We start from the raw sequence: 19,154 nt of genomic DNA on the forward strand, positions 1-19,154 counted from the left end.
CAGCCATTCATTCTCAATCCTTCCACATGTCTCCTCCCTCACGGCTGGGTCATATATAATGGTCATGCCACAGGGATTTCACTTCTCCTCAGGGAAATTTTATAGGTGTTGCTTTCAATTTTGACAGTGTTATGTCTGAGTATCCCCAGAAGTTGAGGAGCGGTACTTCTACGGTATAAGGGTAAGACTGGAAAAACTTTCTTCTTTTTTTGTTCATTTGTTTTATTGTAATTTATTTTGAAAACAACACAAATGAAACAAATACATACCGAAATAATTTTTCAAAGCCAAAATAATGAAGTAATTCCTGCCTGCTAGTATAAACTCTACTACTTTTTTTTCCTCTTTCGCTGTAGTTGAAGATGATTCTCATCCTCGCTTTGTTTCTTCCAGTCAAACATCAGGTGTCAATGTCTCCGTCTCTGGCCAGATCTGCTCCAAGCGAGCTCAACCATTGGTGGAGCCAGCTGAGGTTTCGCCTTCAAAACAAGAAAGGATGGAACGAGATGTTGGATGAGACATTTCTGCTCCACACCAAATAGTAAGAAACTCATATCAGATACCGTTTACAAAGATAAAGTAGATTATGTCAGAATGAATTATATGCACGTGTAAAGCCTAACCTGTTTAGATACAGCTTAATTTGGTATTTTTCTTCTGTCCTTCTTCTCCCCTCAGCATAAATGACATTCCTCTCTTCTATGCATCAAAAAAGAACAGTGTAGATTGTATCAAGAAACTGCTAAGCTTTGCATCCACGAATATCTTTGAGAGAGGTAAGGCTGAACTGGGAATGTCAACTTCCCCGTGTTCTTATTTCAGTGGAGTAGAGTGTCAGTTGTACGTTATGACGCTGTAATCTTCTCATTCAGGCGCTCTTGGGGAGACAGCGCTTCATATTGCCGTGATGAATGACAACCTGGAGGCTGCTGTGACTCTGATGGACGGAGCCCCTGAACTCATCAACGAGCCCATGACCTCTGAGCTTTTCCAAGGTGGACACATATAAACACACAGACACAAAGCACAAACACGCAATATTGTAGTTTAAATTTTATTGCACAGGTAAAGTTACCAGCTCTATGGTCGGCAACTAAAAGAAGTAAAGTAGAATGGAAGTGATGGATTGAGAGGAGAAACATGGACTACGCCCAGTTTAACCCATTCACTCACTTGTGTTTTTGTACTACTTTCATTAATCAGGATCTCTTATTAGCTTCAAATATGGATGTACTGCACATTTTTGTTTTTCAGAATCGCAGGGGCTACCTAAAGAAACATTTGATGTAAATAATTGCAGTCAAGATTTATGATGGATTACATACAGTTTTCACAGTTCAACTAATTAGCAATATCTGGGAGGTTTTTGATGTAACTGACAGCAAATATTGGTGCATACCAGCATCATAACCAATAAACAAAACGGGCGAAAACTGCAACAACAAACCTTCACAAAAAGTAGCTTTAACTCAGTTTTGACCTTTTCTGACCTCTAGATTTTGACACCTTGAACATGAATCTATTAGAAAAGCATCTAAAGAATAAATATCATAGGCAACAATTTACTAAAGTGAACTCCTTACAGCCTTTTGCCTACTTGAGTGGGACAGTACCACATGTAATGCACATGTGTTGTTTGGGCAGCTGTAACAGACAAGGCTGGGTTACAGCCAGTGGTGGCAAGTAACTAAGCACATAGTTTGCTTAATTATTTCCACTTTATGCTACTTCATACTTCTACTCCACAACATGTCAGAGGGAAATATTGCAATTTTTACTCCACTAAATTTATTTAACATTTTTACAAACAGTTATATTTACTCTTCAGATTGAGATTTTACATGCAAAAGATTTGGCCATCTTGTATTACTGCATTAAACTACACAGCAGTATAAAGTACATTGCATATTAATCCATCAATAATAGTGCTCCAATAATATTATAGTATAACTCTGAAATGTGCCATTCTGCATAATGAGCACTTTTATTTTTGATATTTTAAGTGCATTCTGTCACCAGTACTAGTCTAATTTTTTGAATGCAGGACTTTCACTCGTATTGGAGTATTTTTAGAGTGTGGTATTGCTACTGTCAATGAAACGATTTGAATACTTGTACTACCGCCACTGGATACAGCTGAGCAAGAAAACAAGTTTGGCTCATAAGGAACAGCAAAGCACACATTGGTTTAATGTAAGTCTCACTTACACAGCAGTCAAAAACGGTGAAATTAAACACAGTTCATTCACTGTCGGTCTACCTCTGCTCTGTCTCAGGTGTTACTCCTCTTCACATCGCTGTGGTGAATCAGAACACCAATCTGGTCTATCATCTTATTAGTCGAGGGGGTGATGTGGTTACCCCTCGAGTCACTGGCTTGTACTTCAGGAAGAGGATAGGAGGACTCATATACTATGGTAAGACAGCATGAATGAGCCTATAATGTATGTATGGAGTGGCTTTGCTCAGGTGGTAGAGTGGGTCAATCATTGATCAAAAGGGTGGTAGCTTGATCCCCAAGTTCCCCCTGTACATATGTAGAAGTGTCCTTGAGCATGGCGATGAGCCCGAAATGCCCAAATGATCCTAATGAATGTGTATATGCAAAAACAAACAAACAAACAAAAAGTGGCATAAGCTAAGTGGCACAAAACAGATGGTATTTTTCAAAATGTACATTTGGTCAACAGGTGAGCACATCCTGTCCTTTGCTGCGTGTGCCGGGAACGAGGACATTATCTCCATGGTAATCGACGCAGGGGCCAGCACCAGGACTCAGGATTACCGAGGTATGAAACGTCGCCTCTTGTAGGGAAGTTGGAGAAGATACAGCATTATTTTATATCTGTGTATCTGTCTGCTTTTTTTAATTATTGATGTCTTCCTGTTTTCTCTTCTTGTACCCCCCGTCTCCTGTCTACACACTCGTGTTTTCCTCCTTGTCATCTCCCTAGGCAACACAGTGCTTCACATCTTGGTTCTGCAGCCCAACAAGATGATTGCATGCCAGGCCATTGACCTGATTATGGCACACGATGCAGAGCTGGACCAGTCAGTGCCACTCGACATGGTGCCCAACTACCGAGGCCTTACACCTTTTAAACTGGCTGCCAAAGAAGGAAACATTGTGGTGAGTGTAACCTGGGTGGCTGTCAGGGTGAAAGCCCAACATGAAAGGTGGAGAGGATTATTTCTCTAATCCTGTCCTCCCTGCTGCGATTCCCTCTGTCTCTCTCAGGCATTTCAGCACCTGGTTAATAAAAGACGTGTAGTCCAGTGGAGTCTGGGCCCTTTGACCTCTAACCTGTATGACCTGACAGAGATTGATTCCTGGGCCGACGACATGTCAGTGCTGGAGCTTATCGTGGGCAGCCACCAGAGAGAGGTACAATACAATCTACCATGATATATACACTATTTAGGAGAAATCACAGGCTATTTTTTCATAAATTAGTTTGATCTGATGCTGACAAGAAACGCATACATTTTCTCTCTTCTAAAGGCGAGGAGGATACTGGAGGTGACCCCTGTGAGGCAGCTGGTCAGTCTGAAGTGGAACCTGTATGGAAAACATTACTTCAGGTAAAGCTTGATGCCAGTCTCTGAGGTAAACTATACACGTACAGCCCTGTTTTACATTGTTTTTCTCTCCCTCTCTTGTGCCAGGCTGCTGCTGTTGCTGTATCTGCTGTACATCGGGATTTTCACACTGTGTTGCGTATATCGCCCCCTGAAGGACGTTCCGGAGAACTACACGCAGTCAGACATGGACAAAACCATCCGGGTCCAGAAAACACTCAATGTATGTTGGAGTTAATGACATTACTAATATGTTACAATCCATATGCAGGACCATAAACCTCCCTCGACAGAGGTGGAATTTAACTAAGTAGCCTTTATTAACTCAGGTATTATACTTAAGCACAATTTTTAGGGATTTCCATTTTACTTCCATTTTATGCTACTTTGTACTTAAACTCCAATACATTCAATTAAGAGATAAATATAATTAATTCAAGTCCCAATGAGAAAAAAGATATATAAAACCAAAATCTAAACACACAAATATTCTAGAAGTACAAAACCCGAGAGCTGTAGCCTGTATGGATCTTAATGTTTGTACTGGTCACCTGCATATGACACAGAGGCTAACACTAATGTGCTTTTAATATTAATACAAACTCTATTTCCTCTTCCCATGTCTCAGGAGAGTTATGTGACGTATGTGGACAACCTGCGGCTGGCAGGAGAAATCATCAGCGTCCTGGGAGCTTTTGCCATCTTGTTGCTGGAGGTGACTTTATGAAACATTTTTCATCTTCATACATAATGTATGCTATATTACAGTGTATTGCACATACACATCCTGCTGTATCCGTCTCTCCAACAGATCCCAGACATACTAAGAGTGGGAGCAAAGCGCTACTTTGGCCAGACAGCACTGGGAGGCCCCTTCCACGTCATCCTGTAAGTACAAACACTTCTGAGCAGTAAAAGAAAGCTTACTGTTCTGAAATACCTTCTAACCTTCCTGCTGTTTGTGTTGTTCTGACCAGCATCAGCTACGCCTGCTTGGTGGTGCTGCTATGTGTGTTCAGAGCCTGCGAGGTGCAGGGAGAGGCCGTGGTGATGGCAGTGTGTTTAGTTCTGGGTTGGTGCAACGTCATGTTCTTCGCCCGGGGTTTTGAAATGCTCGGCCCTTATGTCATCATGATACAGAAGGTAGGAGACAGCTCAGACTGGACCCAGACAAAGTGATACATGCTAAAGGAGCTCACGAGTAACATATAAATAGTAGATTGTTCCATACGCACCTGTATCGGTTTTTGAGGTTCACCCATTTGTGTTTTCATACCAAACTACCATGTGTCTCATTTCCCTCTAGATTATATTTGGAGACCTGACGAAGTTCATGTGGCTGACTGTCATTGTGCTCATTGGTTTTTCCACCTGTGAGTTTATGCTCAAAGACATGAACAAACAAACCTTTAATTCTCACAAAGCTTCTAAGATGAGGAATTGTTGAAATAAGAATTTTCAGCAATGTTTATGTGGTAATTTTTCCTTTATTTTCCCTCTCAGCCCTGTGGATGGTATATATGACCCAGGCGCCTGATGCCATCCCTGCATATAGCTCCTTCCCCATCACTCTCTTCTCCCAGTTTGAGCTCAGTGTGGGCCTCATAGATCTGCCTGTGGAACATACCATCAGTACACCCCCGATCGTTCACGTGATACACTGTGCCTTCTCAGTGGTCTCCTACATCCTGCTGCTAAATCTACTGATAGCGATGATGAGCGACACACACTGGAGGGTGGCCCAGGAGAGAGATGAGCTCTGGAGAACTCAGGTAACACGCACATATTAACTGAAGAAATGCAAACATGCATCTAAAGGCGCAAATATAAATGCACAGTAAACATCTCGTCAAGACCCTTTGCATTGCTGTCTCATAGTAAGATCTATAATGATGTGCAGGTGGTGGCCACAACTTTGATGCTGGAGAGGAGGCTGCCACGCTGGCTGTGGCCTCGGCTGGGGGTGTGTGGGCTAAACTACGGCCTGAAGGAGTGCTGGTATCTTAGGTAAGACACTACTGCAGTGGCAGGAAAAGAAAAACCTGACATAACAGAAACATACATAGCAGAGCTGACATCATATAAAGTGCAGTGACGTACAGTAAAAGCTTTTTTTAGGCTTACAATTTTCACTAAAAATAATCACACAGGGAGACACCAGTTTGTCCAGTGACCACAACCTAATGCGCCTCTAATGCACTGCAGCCACAAGTCATGTTGTGCCATGAGTAATAAGCACAACTCTCTCTTACTGTTTTTCTGCTACTATAATTATCACCTCCACTTACACATACAGACTATAACAAAATTTAACTCATTTTGGGAAATGTACTTATTTGCTCTCTACCTGAGAGTTAAATGATAAGATCAATACCACTCTACAGTCTATACGATAAATATGAAGCCACAACCAGCAGCCAAGTAGCTTAGCTTAGCATAAAGACTGGAAACAGGGAAACAGCTAGCCTGGCTCTGCCTGGAGGTAACAAAATTTGCCTACTTGCACCTCTAAAGTCTTTGCTGGTTGCCTGGCAACCTCAACATGTCGTTTTTGCACTTTGGTTTTTATACAGATTAAACAAACAAGATGTAGCATGTTCATTTATGAGCTTCAGAAGTACCGGTAGGGATTGTGTTACTTTTAGGCAGAGGCAGGCTAGCTGTTTCCCCCTTTTTTCCAGTCTTTATGCTAATCTAAGATAACCAGCTGCTGGCTTTAGTATCGTATTTACGAGAGTGGTATCTTGTCATCTCACTTTAAGAAAGCAAATGTGCATTTCTCAAATAGTAGCTTGTTCCATACGCACCTGTCCCGGTTTTTGAGGCTCAACTGTTTGTGTTCCGCATCTCAAAATGTGGAAGTATTCCTTTAAAGTAGTTGTAGTCTGTATGTATAGGTGGAATAGGGTTGATAATAATAGCACAGTATCAATACGAGAGTGAGAGTTGTGCTTCTTATTCGCAGCACAACACGACTTGCAGCTGCCAACGCATTAAAGGCCACTTAGGTTGTGCTCAGTGGACAAACTTGTGTCTCTCTGTGAGACAATTGCCCAAAATGTTGAACTATTCCTTTAAGCATGCTATATCATGTGTTATCAAAAGGTACATAGTGGAAAAAAGAGTGCTAAATGAGGAAAGGTGAGGGTTCACCGAAAATTAAATCACACTTCATCTCCAAATAGATCAAAACCTTTAAATAATAGTTTTCAGGGTAAGGGTGATTACCTTGACACATCTGTTACTCCTGGTTTACTCTGCCCTCTTTGTAGGGTTGAGGACAGAAATGACTCGATGTTGCAAAAGATGCGACGTTATATCAAAGCCTTCTCCAAAGAGGATGAAAAGGAAACAGAGGGATTCGAGAAGACTGACACAATAAAGGGGTCGAGCTCAGGATCCCCGAACCTCAGACCCAAAAACAAAGGCGGGTTTAACAGGAGGACTCTGACAGGCTGGCAGATGATTCGCCACAGCGCTTTGGGTTTGGAGATGGAGCAGGAGGAGCCAGAGGAGGACCAGGACATTAAACATGTTTAGAATGAGATTCTGCCTGAGCCTGAAGTGCGTTTTCTGAGGCCAGCCATCATCTCACAGTCCTGAACATATGAAATAGACTTAAAGTGTTGATGAATTTCAGTGAACTAACTTGCCAGAAGAGGACTCAACCACCTCAGTTTCTCGTTATAGTCAACAGTGCAATTATTCCTGCAGTATTATACTCTAGAAAAGAGTGTGTTATTTTTATAGCAATATAAAAAATGTGTAGCAGTAATATATACTGAGCTAAAACAAAGTGAAATATAGACATTAAACTTATTATGTAGATGCATGAACATTTTTATATGGGAATAAAACCTTGTTGAAACAAAGTCACTAGTGTCTATTGGTCATACAGCAGTGTAAGAAATCATACAGTAAGAGTGAGATACCCTCATAGTGCTTACAAGGATCATTAGTGATATATTAGAGTCCAAATGATGCTATACAATCCCGCAAGAAAATATAATTTACAAAAATCTGACTAAACAGCACCACAGGTGTTAAATACAAACCATCTAAAATCTATGAAGCGACATTATCTTTCTTGTCTGGATAGTACTGATTGAAGTGTGAAGTTGAAAGAGAAATGATTTGAAATGTTATGGAAGCGTTGATGCTTGTTGACCAAGAATAGGTTTGCTTGTCTTCCGGTTAAAAAGACGATGCTATCAGAGCTGCAGCTGACAGATGAAGTAGGTGTAGTGTTTGCACGGCGCCTTGACCCAGTTCTTCTCAGATGGGCTTCCACCAATCAGGATCCCACAATCCCCTGTTTGTATGCCTCCTGCCCAATAACTGAAAACAATAGAAAAGAATATTGACAATTAAATCCAGATGACAGAGTATTGTGGTTATTCGTTTTTATTAAACTGGAGAGAGAATAAATCATCAGTTGTTTGTTTTGTTTTTTTTAAAATATATATTCACTCTGTGGCCAATTTATTTGGTAAACCTGTACAACGAGTTCAATTATATATTTTTGCAAAGAGTTTTTAGTTAGTGGTGGTGTTGTGCTGGACTATTTAACATTGATGGGTGTTTCTAATATTTTGCCCCCCTCATGAATGTAAATAGGGAGGATGAACAAATAGAGACAGTCAATATATTGTAGTACAACACCACCCTTCACTGTGGCCTCAGTAATAAGTGAGTGTATGTTTTTGGGTTTTAAACACATTAGGAGCAATTCCACAAAGACAAACATGTCGCCTTTTCTCTCTCGCTCTTCCCCCTCTACAATAATCTCCTTCACACCCACACCACTTTCGGAAAACTATAAAATTGACTCATATTTACACAAAATGATCAAAACATTAAGGCCCCAAATATGAATGAACAATCCTGAAAAAGAAAAAAGAAAAGAGACAAGACTGCTAGAAAGGAAAAAAGGATCACCTCTCTCGCAGCATAGTGTCGTTGACCCAGCTCCACGAGTTTTCTTTCTGTCTCAGCCCGATCCAGTACTTCAGGTTCCCTTCCTTAGTCAGAAAACTCTAGAAGAAAGAGGACCATTCACATTCACACAGATATGGTGTGAAAATTATTACCATCAGAGGAAGGAAGTGAGTGGGACCAAGAGTTTAAGTGGATTGCAGATTAACCTGAACTCTCTGGTTGGTGATGACAGCCAGAGACCCTCCTCTAGAGGTGCAGTTCCTCTGGCTCTGATCCCAGCTAAGCCTGAAGGTGGACAGGTAAAAGCACGTTCGTCCAAAAGTCAGCCAGCCATCTGCACACTGCTGGCAGCCGTGATCTGGAAGGAGAGAGAGATTCAGTACAGACAATGTTGAAACAAAAGGGAAAACAAAAGGTCACTCAGCAAATGTGAACTAAATTTATAGCAACCATTGTTTTTCTTGTGGTTTCGTTTCTATTTCCTTTTTTGCCCATATATATGTATGTATATATAGATAGATCTATATATAGATCTATCTATACATACGTATCTAGATAGATATATAGATGTAGATATCAGGAAATAAGTCTAGGAGGAAATAATAGAACTGACTAAACTCTGCTGAATTTTGTTTTAAATTAACTAAAATATTCTGAGTTCTTTAAAAACAAGCACGGGAACTAACTTCCTCTGTTTGAAAAACCATGTGGGAAACTGTAAAAGCAGAACTAGACTAAAAACATGACATCTGAGAAAGTATGAATTGTTTTTCTTTGATCTAGATTTTACTTTGGCTTGTAAAAGGTTTTTCTACATCACATTTTTCCTCCTGACATTGCACTCACCATGGGGTTGAATTTTGTGGAAGTGGGCCTGGCATTGTTCGTAGTTGCATGTTGGAGCAAATGAAGGGACTTGCTTGTCCGCTATCTTTATTTCCTCTCTCTCTGGGCAGACTGTGGATCCATTTTGGACTAGAAATCAGAGCAGAGTGGGAGGAGTTGTGAGGGAAAAGAAAAATGCCTAGAGGCGGCAGAATTGCAATCGGCCACACTTTGTATTCCTTTATACAATTAATACAATAAAAGCAACATGATCTTGATATATATACTGTATTTTCCACATTGTTCCGATCCTGCACTGCCAGTAGTAGCTACAGTCCTTTCATAATCTGCTTTGGTGTTACAAACATAATCCAGCCAGCAGCAGTTTGTTTTTAAAACACTGACGTGAATTCAGATCCATGGCTGCGGATACTCACATTTCAAACTGAGGACAATGATGACCAGCAGCAGGATCAGGCAGATTATTGTCAGGAATAAACACCCAGCACGGTACAGACGTGCTGTTCCCCCAGTCTGTTTTCCTGAGGAAGAAGACATCAACAGGATGTTAGTGAGATATTTCATTAACCACAACGCGGACCACCATCAAGGCTTGTAAAAACAGCTACGGTCTACCTTTCTCCCCCTCCAGTTCAACCGATAACTTGGATGACAGGTTTTCCTTGGCTTCATCTTTTTTGTCCTCGCCATAAATGCGACACAACTTTATATACATGGCGAGAAATGTCCTGGGATTAGTGAGGAGGCTTGTTTACCCTGTCTTGCTCCGCTTCCTGCACTGCACACATACGTCTGCCTCCAACAGTGCAGTTTTAAGACACCCCCACCGCCACCCCTCTTGTCTCATCACCATAGCAACATGGCCTTGAATCATTCCTAAATTAATCGTGGAGAACAGTGCTCAACTTGTCCTTCAACTCCACAGAACTTTTCCTGTAACTCCCTTTGTCTCTCTCTGTAAGAATGAGATCGTGTGTGAGAGAGTAAAAGAGGCACAGGCGGATACTGTCGGCCTGGAGATACTGTACTTCAAAACAACAGATAGACTTCCTTCCTTGAGGTCATTTCAGATAGGAGCGTTTCAGACATTTAAGTGTCTGTGTAAAACACTCTTCAGAGACAGAACATATGGTCGTCACTGACGGAGATTTGAAACATTCGTCTGTAACTATGTGATTGAAGTGCAGGATCTTGTGAAACAAGAGGGAATCAAACAAGACCTGGCTCAAGAAACTTCAGACAGTGAGTCATCTCCTTCCTCTTGAACCTCAACAATGTAAGCAAAATAATTTTCATTCTTTTAATAAAATCAGAATTTCTTGTAAACCGAGGCCATAATTTGATTCACATTACAGAGAGATTAATAACTTGTGTTACTGTAGCTTTAGTATACTGTATTGGCTTTTTTTTTCCTATTAGGATTGAAGGCTTGTTGTCTAGAACAGTAATACGTACTCCTGTTTCACCATGTCATTGTCTTCTTTGTTTTTGAATTGGTGCCATTGAAAAGAGCAAAAGACATAACAAATGGTGGATGTGTCAAAATGTACAGACATTAAGATAGAGCAGCAAAACAGCTTATGACACATAATGTTATGGTCATGGTGTGAAGTTGTAGAAAATGTATATATTTTAGCTGAACGATGAATTGTGTTAATTACTTTCACAAAGCTGTATTCACAGTGTATATTAATATCTATAGATATCTATCTATAGATATTTAATATCTATATATCTATGTGTCTATAGACCCTTTTAACAGAAGATATTTTGACCTGTCATAGGAGGAAAAGCATAAGTCTTAATAATAATAACATAACAATAACATTAACGATGGCTCTGCTCTTCCAAGTTTCCCTGTAAGTCACGACAGTGTCACAGTGAGGAAGCATGCACAACTCCTGGACCCTGAAACTGACGCCGCTACATGGAATTCAACCATCATTATTTTTATTATTTCCTCCACCAAGGAGGTTATGTAATCACCCGTGTCTGTTTGGTGCTTTGTTGGTTTGTTTACTTGTCAGCAGGATCGGGCAAAAAGTACTGAACCGATTTGCACCAAACTCGGTGGAGGGATGGGACATGGGGCAAGGGAAGAGCCAAACCCAAGACCAATTGCTTTTTACAACCTCAACTCTTTTTCACCTTATAAATTGAAGATATATTGACATACAAAGGGTTTGTTTGCTAGGTGGAGAATCATTTGTCAACTAAGCACAATTTAAAAGTATATTTTTACTTCCATGTTCATAAAAATGAATGATGTAAACAAAACCTTTAAAGCATGAGAAAACATAAATAAATCATATCTACATGCTATCTTGTATTAGTCTGTGTATTGACTGTTTACATCCAGATTACTAATTGTGCTTTTTAAAAAACTGTCAGTTATTAATATTCAACATCTATAATTTACATTCTGCCATGAATAATATATTTATAAGTTAATATAAATATATTTATACGTTTTTTATGCAAATAACATATAATGAGATTTTAACAAATATTGTTTATGCATAGCATTATTATTATAATTGTGTATGTATAAATATTTAGTATGTTCAATTGTATTACATTTTCACCCTGGTCAAATTAGAATCTTTTGAGTTCAATTTAACTATAGCAAGGATGAAGCGCTCATGCTGGTTAACTCACAGGATGTGACTTACTACTAGAGTTTAAACAATTTACTGATTGATTGGCAGAAAATTGTCAACAAATTTAATGATTAATTAATCTTTTCATCACTACTTCAGAAAAAAGATTTCTTAGTCCTGGTTGATAGTAAATTGAATGTCTTTGGCTTTTGGACAAAACAAGCTACTACAATATGTCATCTTAGGCTCTTGGAAATTGTGATGTGCATTTTTCACTATTTCCAGATAATATAAAAACCAAATTACTAATTGATTGGAAAAATAAAAAAATAATTGGCAGATTATTCTATAATAAAAATAAATGTAAATTGCAGCCCTGCAGATTTTAACTCTGTTTTGATACAATGCAACAGATATACAATAGACTGTAGAATCACTTTTATATCAGGTACATCAGAGAAATGCAAAAACGTTTAACATTAGCATTGTGAAAGAAGGAAGGAAGGAAGTTAGTTCTTTTCCCAGAAAATAGTTTTGGTATGATGTCACAGCCTTGCCTCCACTTTGTTCTGTTTTTTGTTGTTGTCTGAATCAGTTGTATGAGAAAAACAGAACGATCATGAAATCTAAATGCAACTAAATGCAGTTTATCACGTTATTTGAAGGACCTATCAAAAATATGTTTACTGGTGTTATTTTTACTGAAGAGATCGGCATGCATGCTAAGACGCATTCTGAAATGCAGTCTTTGGGTGTTTCAGCTATAAAAAGAGGACATACATAATTTATATAATTGTTTACCAGCTTTTGTTTTAACTGGAGAGTCGCCAACACAAGCCTCCAAATAGATGTCCTCAGGTGGACACTGTAGTTTAGAGTAGTGGTAGGGTTCTGCTTCCTCTACAGATCGACAAAAATACAGACAGACCCATTTCATCATGAGACATGAACCATCTGGAGTTCTTTTCCAAAAATTCAGTTTATTGTAAACTCCAAACAACAAAATCAAATCTTTTTGATTTCAGCATTAACATCAGTTTATTTTTAACATTTTATTTAAAATTTTGGAGATCCAGCATATAGCAATATTTTTGTCAAACAGTCCAATAGGGTACATGCATAATTTTCAGTTCTACAATATAAGCTTGTTTTGTATCCGTACTATCAAGCGTGATCTGAATTTCTTGTACCTTTAGTTTTGCTTTCCAGCGTCAGTTCAGTTGCTCCTTTATCTTCTTTTTTTTTTTCTTCTTTACCTTTGGCGATGTCCTTCATCTCCATGGCTCTTCTCTTCTGTTCGTCTAACTTTCGTTTTTTCCCGGGAAGTCTTACAGACTTGACCGGTCAGCTGACAATGAGGTTATGTAACCTTTTAATCATACAGATCAAAACACTGGTTGCAAAACTCATTTGTCATGATGTTAACTTTTCCGGTTTGAAAAAAAATAAAACCGCACAACTGTTACCAGACTTAAAGCGTCCAGCGAGTATGGCTCATTTAGTCGGTGAACACAGAACACTTCCCCTTGAGGATTTATCCTGTCTTTATTCTTCCTCTAAAACACTAGTGGACAGTTGGCTTTTGGGGAAGATGCTTGCGTGTAAACAAGTTGTCTACCCGTGTATTTTCAGCATGATCATGTCTGATAATCATGTCTTATACTCTGAAAAGGGCAAAAATAAATAAAAAGATGTTAAATCCTGCAATGCAATGAAAACTTCAATCTAAAATATTCAATGCGTAGCAATTAAAAGGTTTTGAATTCAATTTTCATTTCTGTGTTTTTTCTACTGACATCTTAAGCCACAGGTTTGGCAGATGGAGACACACGCACACATTAACAGAAGGACAAGAAATCTGAATTTTTGCATTTTCATCTTTATTTTCCACAAAAAATTGGTATTAATTTACAAAAGAAAAAATACTATTTGCATTAAATACAGATGACTGAGAAAGATAACGAGAGTTCTCTCAACATAATTACAATAACTTCCTTTTCAATGCGTTATTTCTTTCTTTTCAACTTTCCTCTTTCTCCTTCCACCATATAAGGAATCAACATAACGTGAAGTGTAATAAAATGCATTATGCTCAACCCCGAAATACTGACAAAGCTGAAACCCTACCAGCAAACTCTGCCTTTTGCAAAGCCTTTCTTCCACCATGTACTGTAGTTACTTATCAAAACTAATATAATAGAAAATAATAGTGGTGTGAAACATTACAAATAGCCTTAACTCTTTATTCCTCAGACAATCTCACTTAGTCACCTCTCATTATCTCTTTGTCTCTTTCTCCAGTCTTTTGTCGTCCCTCAGGCACCATACACACTCTCATTACTGTAGGTCATGTAGAGAAACAGGTCCTCCTCATGGTGCTCCTGGAACACAACGAAGCACAGAACGATGCATAATTTAGCATGACAACAGTACCGTCAAGAGTGCGCACGCAGACTGAAACCTCTCTTCTAACGTAAAAATTGCCCAATAAGCAAATTAAACTTTTGTTTCTACATGAAAATTGCAGTCAGCAATTTATGCGACCACCTAATTTAATTACTTGGGGAAAAAAAAGATTCTTATAAAATTAACACGAAAATTACTCTGATTACATGTTGGCTTTATGCCTTAGTAACCGTCACCAAGTTCAAAATACGAACAAACTGCGCTTTCTTGAGCACACAACAAACTGCTGATTTTTCACTTTCCGAAAGACTGAAATCAGTACGGTCGGCAAGGTTTTTTTTTGTTTTGTTTACATTGAAATTGTGTTACTGGTGAGCTATTTGTGAAATCACAGAAAGTGAAGTAATACTGCTGTCTAAACAGATTTTCATCTAGCACAGCCTAGCAGGCAAGACATTTTTGGTATGTTGTGTTGAGGGGGAAGGGTGAAAATGTTTACGTGTAAGCTGAAACGTCTCAATAATGTAGCTGTGGACTCGTGTATAGCTTCAGAAGAGGACACTGATCTGCAAATGTCTGTAAATATGTTTGTACTCCTGCTGGTCAAGTGTGTGCGTTGGGGAGGATCCTCATGTAAATGTGAGGATGTGTGTGGACAGCTGCAGTTACCTCATATACAGCAGAAAGAGGGGAGCTGGATGGGGGAAGGGAGTTGTTGACGAAGAAGAATAGTGCCTCCTCTGGTCTCAAAGACACACGCTGACGGATCAGGAAGCACAACTGGCCCACTAAACAACAGGATGGGGAGAGAGAGAGAGAGAAAGAAAGAGCAAGATGGTGAGTGGGGGGGTCACACACACAGTAGATTCATGAGTCTACCATCAGATTCAGTAGATTCATGAATCTACTGTGTAAGCAAGAAAACAACAAAGTGTGGCAGATGACTAGGTCGCTGGTCAGGTTCGAGCCAGATTCAGTGATACTAAACAAAGCAGGCGCAGGCTTTAAGAAAACATCATCAGATCCAATAAGAAAGAAAAAATAAAGCTATAAAGAGTAATTTGCAATTACAAATTGAGATCCACAACACTGGAACTCATAATAAACCAGCCAGATGAATCCTGTACACTCTCTGGCTATCCAACATTAACCATGGCTCAGGTCCTTTAAATGTCCCAGTGAGCAGCCAGCACACACAATACCAGGAGACCCCCTCAGTGGAATGCAGCCATGATCAATGTCATTAAATACACTTGTGCTCTCACTGTTATGACATGTCAAAACGTCTGCTGTGACAAAGGTCTATATATTCAGAGCACAAGGCAAAAACAGGCCTGTCAAAAGATGTAAACAGATTAGTGTCACCTTGATCAGTTCATCAAGGCTTGGATGGGGCATCAGCAGCGAGTTAGCCAGCCACTCAAGCTTGAATTGGCCTCGTCCAAGTCAGAGGTGGCTTATGTAACCATTAGTGTTAGACTGATAAACCAGCCAGGTCGATATATTACCCCATATTAGCTTACTGCAGATATATCTGTGTATATGTCAGCTGATAAGTAACACGAAACTACAGTGCAGAAATGCCAAACTTGATTTGAGGTCATTTACAGTTTGTCCACCAGTGAGCAGTGTGAGCAAGTTTATTTCTAAACTGTAACATGTCCAAGGGATCCATATCATGATTGTCTGTTATGTGTTTATGTTTTTAAAAAATTACTATTGACCAATGTATAATAATTATATTATTTTAAACTTCCAAATAACAATATCCGTATCATCTTCAAAAATAAATTGGTTGGGCTATAATAACAATCAATAAAACTGTGGGTGATTGAGCTGTTCAAATCTTACACAGGGCCCCTTTTTCTATGCATTCTGAATATTCTGGGAGTCAAATTTTTTGCTGCAATGTGGAAATTTGTGAGATCTAGCTTATGTGATAGATGTGAGACATCTGAAAGAATAAAACTGGGCTTGTGAATTGTTTGGGTGTGTGTGTGTGTGTGTGTGTGTGTGTGTGTGTGTGTGTGTGTGTGTGTGTGTGTGTGTGTGTGTGTGTGTGTGTGTGAGTGTGTGTGTGTGCGTGCGTAGGTGCGTGCATTTCACCTGTTAAATCTGAGGCACTTTCTCTTTCTTCTTGTCCCAGCGGGGGGGGGACCTTCTCCTCTCCCCTCTCAAAAAAAAAAAAAAAAAAACAAAGCCCAAGAGCAAATAGTACTCATTTTTTCATTAAAAGAGAGCAAGATTATGTTCATGTACTTAAATCTAAACAACAATCAATAAATTCACACTACTTTACAGTTAAAATGAGTGTAAGAAACCACAGATCTAGCCTTTTATTTGGTGAACTGGCCTTAAATAAAGGTCTAGATGATTGTGATTATCAAAAATAATTCCTTAATCCAGTTTAACTGTTTGAAGATCACTTACAGTAAATACAACATGTTATTGATAAATAAGCCAGTTGTCATACTGACCGGTATCTTGTCAGGATGTTTGGCCCGAACTCTCTCGCCCTCCGCTCTCCTCACCTCTAGTGGTACTGAGCGTTGGTACTGACTGCCCATCTGACAACAACACAAGGAAACAAACAACACATGAAAACATCAAGTCCCTCACAATAGCATTATTTACCAAGCAGACAAAGGAGACAGAGGACTGGCTGACTTCACCAAACAGTGCATTCAGTCAACAAGTGATACTAACAGCCTAAAGACCACATCATTGTTTGTTGCTAGATGAGATGCAGGCATCTTTTAATCAAGTGTTTTGTAGAGGCCATAAAATATAAGAAGTGGGCGGTATGAGAATACCCGTCTGTCAAGTGAAATAGTTTTTGCATCACATTTTTACCAGCGTAGCTACTCCTATATACGTGGTTGTATTCAGCCATTGCGGCAGGGCAGCAAATCAGTGAGAATGACTGCTTTATGGCACTAGTGGATTTGCAGTATTTTTGCATCAATGTGATGAGGTATCTACATTTCACTATTACTTCTTTAAAAATGGTTTAAAGGATTAATCTAATATTAGTATTGTTGCCAATTCATTTTTTGCTGTCAATTGAGTTGCAGCTCTAGTTGCAAGTAAGACCGCTTTATGTGTGTTTTTGGGTAGACAGAGCTGAAACAAGTAGTTTAATTTTCAATTAAGTAGTAGTAGTAAGTAGTTTTCAATTAGTTGATTAATCAACTGACAGGAAAATAATCTGCAACTATTTTCATAGCTGATTTATGGGTTCAGTCATTATTCAAACAAAAACAGTAAAAAAACAAAACCAAAAAAAACCAAAACACAATATTCTATGATTCCAGCCTCTTACATGAGAGGTTTTCTTTTAATCATGTCATTGTGAATTGATTATCTTTTTTGTTTTAGATTTTAGGTCTGAAAAAACAATTTCAAGACGTCACCGTTGGCTCTGCAAAGCTGTGATGGCCATTTTTTAAAAACTAAAATCTTTACGTTTCACAGACTAAACAATTAATCGAAAAAAATAAACGGAAAATAAACAATTAAATATATTAAATAAATAATCGCTAGTCGTAGCCCTTGTGTAATTTACCGGATTGGCCCCAAAACCGACATTTCAATCTGGTTATCTCAAACACTGAATTATCAATTGAATTTCTATAAAATACAGTAATTGTAGTAGATATATAGTTGATGATTTTTACACCATGCTGTCAGAAATGCGGGCCTTATAAACGGAGTAAACACGATTTTCCAATCCTCTCATTTCAGAAAGCCGAGAATTATCCCGTTTGAGATGATTTTCGCACACAGGACACAGCCATGCCCCTATTTACTACTGGCTCTGGGCGGGGTACACGGCAGGATCAGTGGGGAGAGGGTGAAGCTGACGATAAAAACACTCATCCACAAAATATCCCTCCATGGTCAGTCACTACTGAGAGTCAAATTGATCATACTTGTCGTTTTTTTTTTTTTTTTTTTAAATCAGTGTACAAAGACTGTTGTGATCACGAAGACACAAAGTTGTGGTTGTTGGGGTCATCGTCAAGTAAGGCCACGTCACTTTTAACAACAAAAGCACAGAGATCAGCTAACCTGCCTTCATTCCCAGACTGATACACTGAAAACAACCAAACCAGCTACACGAATTTATGTAGTCTCTGCATCCATAATATAACATGCAGAGGGTGGTTTTGCGAACCGTATCCGGAATCAGCTAAAAACGGTAATGCTAACAACCGAAGTTAACGGAGCAACAAAACGTTACTCGTCACATACCTTTGAAAAAGACAAAAACAAGTTTCACTCAAAACAGGACAAATCCAGATATAAACCAACGGTCCAGTGTGTCGTCAACTTTCTCAAAACAAATGCTCGGGGTGAACAATTTTAGCTCAAAAGACAGTCATAACGTACAGGAATGCGATCAATTTCAAAGATGTCGTCTGGTCTACTTATTCTGCTCAACGAAAACAACAACAAATACTGCAAAGCCCGCCCACCACATCTGTGACCAATCAGAGACGACTGTGAAGATTGACAGTGGAATATGGCCACTCAGAGGTAAACGAAGGCTGTTTTACAGTGCGTTTATTGGATAGGTGCTGCTGTCTATCTCCTCTTGTTATCGGCCCATTTTCTCTGACGGATGGCACATTTGAGCAATAGCTGTTCTTGGAAAACTGGAGCAGGCCGACATGGGGTCACGCATAAGGTCACGCCTCAGCCAGGCTACGTGCTTAGGGTACATGCTTTTTTTTTCCAGTGTCTGCACTGTTCAATTTGTTCTGTACACAGCTCCTGCACACA

General features: G+C 39.2%; 3 protein-coding genes across 4 annotated transcripts; 1 reads left to right on the plus strand and 2 right to left on the minus strand.

Moving 5' to 3' along the window:
• Positions 1-410: 410 nt before the first annotated feature.
• trpv6 (transient receptor potential cation channel, subfamily V, member 6) lies at positions 411-7,198 on the plus strand. The gene is made up of 16 exons (XM_040117514.1): positions 411-541; positions 679-776; positions 873-995; positions 2,277-2,417; positions 2,691-2,789; positions 2,955-3,130; positions 3,239-3,385; positions 3,503-3,582; positions 3,667-3,802; positions 4,208-4,294; positions 4,391-4,467; positions 4,557-4,722; positions 4,886-4,952; positions 5,083-5,351; positions 5,480-5,586; positions 6,852-7,198. The coding sequence occupies exons 1-16, from the start codon at positions 411-413 to the stop codon at positions 7,117-7,119; spliced, it is 2,172 nt and encodes a 723-aa protein (XP_039973448.1). The 3' UTR covers positions 7,120-7,198.
• A 197-nt stretch (positions 7,199-7,395) lies between these two features.
• Positions 7,396-13,353, minus strand: si:dkey-26c10.5 (uncharacterized protein LOC563797 homolog). 2 transcript variants are annotated; one of them, XM_040117621.1, is made up of 7 exons: positions 13,154-13,353; positions 12,765-12,863; positions 9,780-9,884; positions 9,364-9,492; positions 8,724-8,875; positions 8,518-8,615; positions 7,396-7,917 (listed from the first exon to the last, which is right to left on the minus strand). In XM_040117621.1, the coding sequence occupies exons 1-7, from the start codon at positions 13,242-13,244 to the stop codon at positions 7,791-7,793; spliced, it is 801 nt and encodes a 266-aa protein (XP_039973555.1). In that variant the 5' UTR covers positions 13,245-13,353; the 3' UTR covers positions 7,396-7,790. The 2 variants fall into 2 exon arrangements, with proteins under 2 accessions (XP_039973555.1, XP_039973558.1); XM_040117624.1 differs by lacking the exons at positions 12,765-12,863; positions 13,154-13,353 and adding an exon at positions 9,979-10,269.
• Positions 13,354-13,822: 469 nt separating this feature from the next.
• On the minus strand, positions 13,823-18,832 carry zgc:92606 (uncharacterized protein LOC100000242 homolog). Its single transcript, XM_040117401.1, has 5 exons — positions 18,624-18,832; positions 16,799-16,936; positions 16,476-16,542; positions 15,039-15,157; positions 13,823-14,344 (listed from the first exon to the last, which is right to left on the minus strand). Exons 2-5 carry the CDS (start codon positions 16,934-16,936, stop codon positions 14,279-14,281), a joined length of 390 nt encoding a protein of 129 aa, XP_039973335.1. The 5' UTR covers positions 18,624-18,832; the 3' UTR covers positions 13,823-14,278.
• Positions 18,833-19,154: the final 322 nt, after the last annotated feature.

The sequence above is a fragment of the Xiphias gladius genome, chromosome 22 (assembly GCF_016859285.1).
Source record: "Xiphias gladius isolate SHS-SW01 ecotype Sanya breed wild chromosome 22, ASM1685928v1, whole genome shotgun sequence".
In the NCBI taxonomy this organism is placed as follows: Eukaryota; Metazoa; Chordata; class Actinopteri; order Istiophoriformes; family Xiphiidae; genus Xiphias; species Xiphias gladius.